Source organism: Chamaea fasciata, unplaced genomic scaffold (assembly GCF_029207755.1).
Source record: "Chamaea fasciata isolate MVZ Bird 193981 ecotype frontalis unplaced genomic scaffold, bChaFas1.0.hap1 SCAF_3, whole genome shotgun sequence".
Classification (NCBI taxonomy): domain Eukaryota; kingdom Metazoa; phylum Chordata; class Aves; order Passeriformes; family Sylviidae; genus Chamaea; species Chamaea fasciata.
Genome location: NW_027094088.1, coordinates 35,750,782 through 35,761,605, shown reverse-complemented (window position 1 = coordinate 35,761,605; position 10,824 = coordinate 35,750,782). Strand labels below are relative to the sequence as shown.

Below are 10,824 nucleotides of genomic sequence, written 5' to 3'. Positions count from 1 at the left end.
GATATGAATGGAAGTTTGTTTGGAGGAAAGAACACTTAAAACATGTACATGCTTGCAGCACACAGTTGCTGCAAAGCTGGTACTTAAAATGACCTTGCAACAAAAGATGGCTGTGTTCCAGTGGTTTTTATTGTGGTCCTCTGCCAACTTCATCCCAAATGCTAGACATTGTTGTGATGCAGAAAGATATGGAAATGCAGCTGATAAAACAGATTATGAAGATCAATTAGCTGAGGGGGGAGAAGTGGAAAGCAGATGTCACTTACAGTCTACCTTACAGAAATGAGCATGCAAATCTTAGTTAAACTTGTCAAGGTCCACTGATGTAAATGGCAATATTTTTCCCGTGTTAAATCAGACCCTATGAGATGTTATCTTCTAGTCTTTGGGGAAGTGTTGACTTGAGAAACATGGCTTATACTTTTGAAGAACTGCAACTTCATGTATTAGCACCACAGCTTCATTCTATATTTCTTTCAGTACAATTTTTTCCTGGGATTTGATGGCCGTTCAGCAGAAGGCTCTCATGCAACCTCGTTTCTAGGAGATGAAATAAAAAGTCAAAATACGCTATATGGAGCAGGCAACATGATTCTCTGTTCTAGCTCCCTAGCAACATTGGCAAAAAGTTGCAGTTTTAGCTTTAGGCACAGCTGACATCATCTCTGCATTGTTGTGTCTCTTGTATGTGCACAGAGTGATCTAGAAAGCAGGGTATAATGGAGACAATCCCACTGCAAGGCTGATGGCAGAAGCTGTGCACAAAAGAACAGTACATGTTACGTACAGCAGAGATACATTGCCTTTCTCTCTGTCGTACTTCTCAACATGTTTAAACAATTTCCAGATGACAAGTTTTGTTACTATAGAATTAAGGTAGGATTTTAAATTGTTTTTTTTAAGGCCTCACAATAACCAGGCATATTTCAGAATCGAAGCTGAAAAAGAAATCACTACATATGTGAAGAGGAGAAATTGCTGTGATGGGCCAGACTACTTCAATTTAGTTCAAAGCCCTAACAGTGGTGTTGTCATGTAAGAGAAACTTCAGAGGAAAAGACAAATTGAATTGGTTGCAGTTAGCTGAGGCACAGCAAGTTGTCTGTTGTCTCTCTTTCAGGAAATACGAAAACCTTAAGCTGCAGGGAGTAGGAAAACCTTAACCTTAATCCAAACATCTTTCCTCTTTGCATTAATTTAGTATTCTAAATTAAGGTGCTTATTTCCTGTATAAAACATTCAGGTCACTTTCTAAGATCTCTGTGTAAGAAAACGCCCTCATTTCTGAGGCTGTCACTGTTAATTCCTCACATGCACAAAGCTTTCTCCACAAGAACAGAAAGGTTGTGCTGTGCAGGAGTGTGATGCTGCTGACAGTTTGCTGGCACAGCCAAGTGCCTGTGATAGAAGCTGAGCCCTCCTTTACTCAGTTTAATGTCCTACTCTCATCTGCAGTGACTTAAAAGTACCTTTCTACCTTTCCATCTACCTCCACAGGTCCAGAAAATGGACTCTTTGTTCCATTACCAAACAGAAAACGCTGAGGGAGCAGCTTGCTTTTCTGCAGCCAAAAAAGCTACAAGGTGAGCAACATCCCCCTCTCCTAAGCCACAGAGGACAGTGTAGTGATGGCTCAGATATTTTTTGTGCACCCATAACCTGCCAGAATGGGTCTCCTGGACTGGAGATTTCTGTGTTTTTTGATCCTCTCTGCTTGCAGTCTGTTCTTATGCTGTTGCAACAGCCAACGCCATGACGTCAGGACACGTAGGCTTATGTGAGCTGGCATTCAGCTTGGCAAGTCAGGTTCAACTATCACTGAACTGCAGCTGGCAATTCACCATACAGAGTCCAGCCATGAATGTTCATAAATACGTAATTATGTGCCAGCCTCTGTTTGAAATTACAGAAACAACACCCAGTCACCACATCTAAATGTGAGGTTACAAATTTTAAATCCTAATTCTGTGCTATTTCAAAAAACAAACAGAACTCTTGCCCTTTGTTGTCAATTAGGTCTCAAACGCATTTATCCACAGCAATTCAGAGTGTTCAAACTTACAGTTTATAAACAAAATACTTTTATTAGACTAGTACATGGGTTGTTTTAAATCAAGAATTAGAATACAATTGGCATTAAACGATTCTTTCAGTTCATTTCACCAAAGTCAAAGTTACTGTAGATTAACCTCAGGAAGTAATATTTATCTGGAAAAAAAAAGTTTTAAAAAATATAGATGGAATTTCTTTTTCCTCTTTTTATTTTGCATGTTTTGGCAATATAGTTTAAGCTAGATAACCTAGCTAATAGAGCATAACACTTAGCAAAACCAGAACTTAACAGGAACTGTTAATAGACTGTTTAATTGATTTGTTCCTGTTTCTGATGTGAAAATTATCCCATCACTACATTTATGTTTCCAGTTTACTAGTTGTAATTATTTTTCACTATCCTTTCTGCAAGAGCTCCATCCAAGAAAAACATCTTGAGTATTTATTTAGAGATCCTCCAGATACCTCCAGATCCTCCAGATACCTCCAGCATACTGGGTAACTGCTTCTAAGAATGGGCCTAGATAGAGAGAAGTCTTCTACTGTTCCTTCTTGTTTTATAGGAGAATCATAACGGTGTTTCCCTCTCTGGACACCAGGAGCCATATCCAGCCTGGCACAGTACTCAGAAATGGAAAAATATACTCGGGTGTGGCCTCCACAGACCGCACTGTCACCTGAGTGCGCAGTTACTGTGGTTTTTCAGAGTCAGAGATGAAAAGAAAAGGCTGGCCATGTGCAAAACAAAGAAGAGTCTCTTCTAAAACAAGAGACCCTTTCTACAATAAGCAGGCTCTGCGTGCCACTTCAGAATGATGCAGTGGCCAGAGAATATGAGCCTCAACTTAGATTAAAAAAATGGTAACCTGGTGTAATATATATATATAGATAGATATCTATATCTCCTTCAAGCCCACAGACAGAGTAGTGAATTATTACTATTTGTATATCTCCTTCAAGCCCACAGACGGAGTCATGAATTATTACTATTTGTTATTTTAAATATCAGCTGTATCAGAAACTTCATTCTGACCTAAGTTCTACTACCCTGCGGCTCTGCAAACAAGGCAGAGACAGTTACCCTGTAGCTCCTTTGGGATGCTGTTGTAAGCAAAGTTTTTGCTTTTGTATCAGATGGTATGGTTAGATTACTTCACAGATCTCTCTAATCTTTGGGATACATTTCTATTTTTACACAGTATCCCCGACAGGCTCAATGATCTTTATTATTCTTGTCTCAATCATAGGTTATAAGAAATATTATAAGCAATGCTTTGCTCATCAGCTAAACCAGTGACTGTTTCTATCCTCTTCTAATATAAACCAAAATCTTAACTTAGGCCTCTTCTTTCAGAAGGTGTGACAAGTCAGTGCCCCTGGCTCATGTTACTATACTACTGTAACTGGATTGTTTCCAGTATATGCCCATTTCCTCAAAGAAATAGGTGGGGCTATCGCTATACTCTTCCTTGACCCGACATCTCAACTGTCCTGGCCAGGTAAGACAAGGAATGTGGACTGCTTTACCTTTTCTAATGGACAGTTGAGAAAGGGGCTCCACATTTAATGAGTATTTCTTTTTTTTCCCCCTCCTAAATGTAGGAGCAGTACATTTTGATCCAACCTAAATTCCTTGTCAAATAATTCAACCCAGACCAGTAACAGCCTCCTCTAAACTGACTCTGTCATCCTATGCAAGACTTAACTGCATTAACTTAGGTTCCTTTGTTTAATTTTACATGAGCATTTCTTGCATATAGAATTTCTTCTATATCCACACCCATTTCATAGTAGGTTTCCGTACTTCTTATTGCTGCCCACATGCCAGACACTCTTCTGCCAGTAGCCTAATACCCCTGTTCTCAACAGATCTGTCATGAAATTAATTATAAAATATAAAATTTGATTTTTCATATATGGTCTGATACTCTTCCCGGAGAATATACAGCAAATAGGGTTGAAAACCACAGACTTGCCCACAAGTGTTTACATTTTCATTTAATATGAGAATACTTCCCCATTATGGAGCAAGAATGTGAGGCACAGAAAAGAATTAATTAATGTAATGATCTGGGAAAGAGAAACCTTACTGTTTTAGAGAATCATCTCCTACATGTAGTGGAGATATCACATATAAAGCTGTATCCAGTACCATAATACATAAGACATAATCTTCCAGTTTCCTGGAAGAGAGTCTTGAGAGGCATTTGCAGACAACTAGCTTGTATTTTCTCCAGAATAAATCACATGAATTACACATGCAAACTGGAGGATTATATAATAATATAATAATATAATAAGGAGGGATTATATAGCAGTGCCATTAAAACAATCAAAAAAGTCACTGATGCTACAGTTGAATCTGAGTAGTCATAAACCTGAGCAAGACCAAGAACAGTTTTTCCAACAAGTCTGATCAAAATTCACTGATAAAATCAGACAGAACAATATTAGCTTCTGAAGAGTCTGACAGTACAGTAACACCATTGAAAATATCCCTGTTTTATCCATTTCAACAAAAATCATAATCTGAATTAAAAGTATACTGCGTATCTGCATAAGCACCAAGATAATATAAAGTAAAAGCTTATTCATCAAGTCCCTTTGATAAATGGTCCCCGATAAAAAAGCAAATTTTTGATGTACATTGAAGTACTTTTGGCAAGAGATACAGGTTCCATAAAAGAAAAGTCACTGCAAAGTCTGAAAAAAAAATCTAAAACTTGTAAAAAAGATCAAAGGTAAAGCATTTCTAATAGTTGAAAAATAATGAAATTCACTCCAGTTCCTGAGATAAACTGCAGATCAATTGTGAAGGTTTACCAGGCTGTAGCACACGCTCTTTCTCACCTTCTCTTTACACACGGCACACAAGGTTGGAACTGAAGCTTCTGCTAAGCTTACAAGTCAGCAAAGCACGTGAAAGCTCAGAACATTCAAATTTTCTTTTCCACTACAAAAACAAGAGACTGGCAACTTAGGTCAGAGACAGACAGATTTCTGCCACAGTCTGTCAAAATAATTTCCAGACAAGAGGCAGTTGCTTTCAATTAACTGCACTTGCATCATTTAAATTAATATAATTCTGTGTTTCTGTCCTGTTTTCACTGACAACTATGCTCTTATTTATCCCTGTGCTGTTTAAAAGAGACCACAGATGAGTTCAAACTCCTAGGCTCAGATTTTTAAAAAGAGCATGTGTCACCTAACAGCTCAGCAGGTCTCAGTATGCTGGAACCATCATCAATGTGCTTCATCGCTACTAGCCATATGGTCAGTTTCTAACTTAGCATTAGTGTTGTGCTCCATCTTCTGTAAAACTGCTGGAAGTTCCAGTACAGAAGAAATAATATAATGAGGTACGGGGGAGGTATCTACCGGGGCGGTCATCGCTTTGTTTAACCAGACCGTCGCTTTCAAGCCAGCATTCAGGCCTCCTTGAATATCTGTGTCTAGAGAGTCACCGACCATCACACACTCTGCGGGCTGCACCCCCAGGAGATCGCAACAGTAATGAAATATGGATGGCGCCGGTTTCTCCTCTTTCTGCTCTCCCCCCACAACGATGGCGTCGAAGAAGGGCTGGCAGGCGCAGGCCTCGATCTTCTCCCTCTGCGTCTGCCGGTCGCCGTTGGTGAGGAGCAGCAGGCGGAGGCCTTTCCGCAGCTCGGTGAGCATGGCCCGCGTGTCCTCGGCCAGCGTCAGGTGCTGCAGCCGCGTCGTCTTCCACAGGTAATAGCACTCGGCCGCTAGGTCGCGGTTTGCCTCCCCCCCGATGGTCTCCTGGATCGCCTCCTCCCAGTGCGAAATCCGCAGGTCCGTGATGCACATCTTGGCGGGATCGTGGCACTCCTTGAGGAGCTTGGCCTGGACCTTATCGCAGATGGCGCGGGCCTCTCCCTCCCCGTAGTGGTGCTTGGACTGCAGGGCGCTTATCACCTGCAAGGGACGCGGGGCCGCGCGTCAGGGCGCTGCGGGGCCGCGCGGCGCGCTCCCGGGAGCGACCCCCGGCCTCGAGTCGGCAGGGGGAGGGAGCGGGAGGGAGCGGGACACGCGCGGCACCGGCACCGCCGCCGCCGGGCCGGGAGCCGCGGTGGCCGCGGGCCCCGCGTCGGAAGGGGGACAAGGGCAGTACCTCCTCGATGGCGCGCCGCCCCGCCGCCGCCGTGTCGATCAGCGTGTTGTCCAGATCGAAGAACACCGCCTTGACGCCGTGCAGCCCCATGGCACCGCCTCCCGCGAGAGCCGCCCCGCTCGGACGGTGGAGGGGAGCGCCCCTGACCGCCGGCAGAGCCGCCCGCGCCGGGAACAGCGCGGCGGGGCCGCCCCAGGCCCGCCCCTCACGTCCGGCCCGCGGGGCGGGGCCCGGGCGGGAACTGCGCTGCCCGGGGCGCGCTGGGCTGCGGGCGGAGCTCGGCGCTCCGGGTGTCCCTCCAGAAAAGGAGGGTTGAAAGAGCCCAGGGCTCTGGAATGGGCTATGAGGAGACCCTGCCCGAATCCCGAGAGCTCCTGGGGGCTGGCGGTGGGGCCGGGGCAGGGAAGAAAGGCGGCGGGAGCTCCCGTGCCCCGGCTACCGCAGCGCTCCCCTTGCCGTGCCGGCCGGGGCGCGGAATGTGCGGGCAAAGGGAGCCGTGGCGGGGCGGCGGCTGAGCCCGGGAGGAGGAGCGGCTCTATCCCGGGCGTGGCGTGGGTGGGCCCAGCCGCGGTATTTGGGGTGTTTTGCTTTGGTTTTTTTCCTCTGTGTAGGAATGCATTCTGGGTGAGGCAACGGGACAGCTGGCGGTTGATTGGGAAATAACCTGTTGAGATGCTGCCAAGGGAGTAGCTTTGCCGTGAAAGAATTCCCCCCGCAGCGCTTCCGCCCGGGTAGGCCAGCCCGCTCCCGGCTGTTGGCAGCAGCTTGGCGGGCTGTGCCAGCCCCGGGCCAGCGGCTTCTGCCGCTGGGGAAGCCTGTCCCAGCCTTAGGGAGCGGCGCCAATCTGGTCCCTGCACGGGATCGCAGCGTGGCGCCCAAAGATGTCGAAGTCTGTAGTTCGAAGAATTCCGTGTGATGCCTTGGAAAGGCTGACCTGAAACAGAGACTGGACAGAGCTAGAGAATAAAGTAGGCATTTATTGAAAGGCCTTTAGTATATGCCTTGGGCAGGACAAGAGCCTGACCAGGGCCACATCCAAGGTGGACTTAAAATGGTCACAAAATGACTGACCAGTAACAATGTCTTACATTTTTTAAAGTTTTGGTCTGTTTGCGTATTGGGGTTTAATTGTTCGATTACAGCTTCAGGTTGTGAGGTCCCATCCTCTTTTTCCTCCCTTCAGTCCACCATTGTTTATGCTTTTGGGCCTGAAAGTTGTCCTTGGTCTTCAGCCGGAAAAGGATTTGTTTTTTCTGCCTACTCTGTGAAGAGAGCCTACCAGCACTTAATATGAGGCTCAGAACTACACCCCTAGTCAGCACAGAATCTGAAAAACATGAAAGCTAAAACTTAAGGCATCAGGTGCACAGGACAGGTGCACTCCAAAGCATTCCTTGAGCAGGGACCTGCACAAGGGATGAGGAGGAGACGCACGCAAAAGATTCGGTTCAGTTTGGGTTTCCTGGTTACCTGCTGGAGCGTGTCCTTCTGCAGTTACCTGTGGGCACAGCAGCCACAGCACGGGGATTGAATCACCCAGCAGCAAGTGTTCCTAGTAAAGCCAAAGTCAGTAACTCCACTATTTGGAGAGCCCATATGGATTATTTGAAACTCCAAAGGTCAATCTTTTATAGAGCAAATGAATCACAAAGGTGTTCGAAGGAAGGCCTGAACAGCTTCACAGAACAAGATTTTTAAGTGTTTGTACCAAAGGCTGTTTCAGAATTGATGATTTTCCCCAAGGTGAAGTTTAACAGGCTCATTCATGTTCGTTGACAATGTTTTGAGAAACACAAGGTATTTTTGAACAGCCAGCAAGCAAATTTTCTTAATTTGATTACTGTTTAATACTGCTAATGTTGATTAGACATTAATCATTCACTGCAATTCACAAAGCTGGAAGAAACTTTATCTCTTACCAAAAAACTGGAAGGTTCACTCCAGGCCACTTTCTGTTCTTAAAACTGCACCTTTGATAGCAATCTCTTTAGGTGATGGAAGACATTGAGTCACATGCAAGGCCATATTGCATGTGACTCAGTGTCTTCCATCACATAAGGATGTGCCCAAGAGCTTGGCAAGTAAAACTATAGAAGCCAAGCCTTTAGGGGGAGAGGGGCATTCTGAGAAGAAACAGAGGTGGCTAAGGATCCTGTAGTTAAGGCATTAGGAGAAGTTTTATTAAAATTACTCTAGCTGGCTCTAATAAAATGTGCTAGTTTTGCTTTTTTTAGATGGAAAAGGTGTTAGGCATGTGGATTTCATGTGTCTCTACTGAATTACTGTTTTTCAGAATTTACACGGAAGAGTGATTAAAAATAGCTGAGTTTCTAGGATTCATTCTACTTGGTAAGATGGCTTTTTTTTCAGAGAGCCCTGCATTGCAGGCAGTGAGCAGTGGATCCTATGTGTACTTTTAGAAAAAGGTGCATTTACATAAAATTAATGTTTGTGCTCATATCTTACAAGATTTATAAGGTATCTATTTTCACTAGAAGCTTTTCGTTACAGAATTGAAGCAGTTAAGCCATGAATGATAATTACATTTGAAAGAAATTTATCCTAATTTTTTTTATTTTTAATTTTCTCGCTAACTGACTCTGCATGGGAAGTGTTTGTTTGCTCTAGAGTATGACTGTAATTGTAAAATGTGCTTTTGTGTAAACTTGGAAAAGTCTCTGCAAGGCTGTTGAACTTCAGCCAGCTGTTTGATGTGCTATTATTTATTTGGACCCCAGGGTCAACAAATAAATCAGCTCCTGACAGATTTATCTGATAGATTTATCTATCAGCAAGTGCATTACTTCCTCCTTGTTCTTTCTGCAGACTCACTAGAGGTTGGAAATCCCTCGCAGGAGCTGAGAACCAGGAAAAGAACAGTCATTGGAAAGCTGAGTAGGAGAGAAGCTGAAACATAGGATATACTGCACATTCTAGAAGTGATAATGTAAAAATGCTAGTTCGGTATCCTTAAATGAGGAATTGCTCTGGGTGTCTTTTAAAAAGGAAGAACATCATAAGCAGTTCCAAAGAAAACTTGTTGTCCATACATAAATAATTGTGAATTACTTGATTCTTATCATAGTCTTTTTTTTTTTTTTTTTTTTTTTTTTTTTTTTTTTTTCCCTGATGATTATGTTTAGGAGTTCAGCATTTGGAAGTCTCTGATAGTTTTTTTCCTGCATCCCCACTGGTGTCTCAATGGGTTCCTTTTTGGTTGTGTTAATGTGGCAGCTGAGCTAGCTGAGATGGATAATACCTTAGCCCAGATATCTTATGCAGAAGCCATAAACCTGAGACCATGGGAGGCGGGATATAGAAATTAGGATGCTAATGGCATCATTCCAAGATAGGTCATGTCTGAAGTTCTCTGTTGGTTCAGGACCTTTGACATATAAAGTCATGCCCCTATCCCCTGTTCAGGGTTGGACCCCTGCCCTCAGATAACCTTATATGTTAAGTTAGCCAGGTTCCGGGGCCTTTGGGTGTTGCCCCTCAAATCGTGTGGTCTCTGTGTTTGTGGCTGGCCCACCATTAAAGTTCTGTTTTCAGGCACTCCATCATTCCCGTCCCGTTCATTTTTGCCATGCTCCGCCCGGCCGGAACAGACCTGGAATCACAGTGCTGACTGTGATATGTTGGCACTGTGAGAGAGCAGGTGATCTTCCTGCATGCCCAAGCTGTTTCCTCGTACTGAGGAAGGCTTACTGCTGTTTTCCTTTTACACAGCTGTCTGGTTTCTGCTGGGGGGAGACCTTGCAGGGGATGAGAATCAAATCTGGGTGATCAGGAGTAGGTGACCTGTGTGCACAGTGGAAGTCATCTGCTCCATCCTTTACATCTAGCCCCTGAAAACTAATCTTAGGGATTTTTCTTTCCCACTTCCACAGAATATATTATCCGTTTGGTGGCTGATTTTTTCCCCTTTATCCCAGTAAGAGCTTTATTATGAAGTGCATTCATGTTCAGTGATATCCATAATGTATTTCAAGCTCAGCGTGTTGAGGAATACTTCTCATCCAGGTGCCTTGGCCTGCAGTCTGCGGATTAAAATACAGATTGGGTTCCTGGTTGAAGTTCGAGACAAGAGGCCATGAATTCCCAACCTTTGGGGTAACATAGGACGTTAAGACAGGTGACTGCAGCCAGGTGAATGGGCAACTGAGAGTAACAGCAGGAGCCAGTGTCTGCCAGTCTTTTGGATAAGGTGACGCCAGTGCGATGGATGAACACGGAGCGGGGAGACAGAAGACGAGAAGGAAGCGCGGGACTGACGCTCCGGGGAAGACTCTGAGGGGGTTCTTGGGCTGGATGGGTTTGGATATATTTGGGTGTGCACTGCTCTCCGCTGGCCGTGTTGCGGAGCTATAGCGTGTGGTTACTGTAACAGAAAACGGCGCCGGCGACTCGGGCAAGGCCGGGGGTCAGGTCTTTGCGGAGCCGCTCGCCTGCCTTGGAGCCCTTGTTCCCCGTAAGCTCAGGAGCGCTGGGCCGAGCGCAGGCGACCGGAGGCGCCGCTCCTTGTGCCGGGCACAGCGCGGCTCCCCGCGGCCTCGGGCCGGAGCCGTCCCCTTCCCTGCGGGGCTCTCCCGCCCCGGCCTCCTTTTCGGTTTCGTTTTCGTTTTCACGCGGGCGAG

General features: G+C 45.2%; 1 protein-coding gene across 1 annotated transcript; it reads right to left on the bottom strand.

The window, feature by feature from the left end:
- Window positions 1-4,695: 4,695 nt before the first annotated feature.
- NANP (N-acetylneuraminic acid phosphatase) lies at window positions 4,696-6,351 on the bottom strand. The gene is made up of 2 exons (XM_066178586.1): window positions 6,188-6,351; window positions 4,696-5,991 (listed from the first exon to the last, which is right to left on the bottom strand). The coding sequence occupies exons 1-2, from the start codon at window positions 6,275-6,277 to the stop codon at window positions 5,296-5,298; spliced, it is 786 nt and encodes a 261-aa protein (XP_066034683.1). The 5' UTR covers window positions 6,278-6,351; the 3' UTR covers window positions 4,696-5,295.
- Between the last annotated feature and the right edge of the window lie 4,473 nt (window positions 6,352-10,824).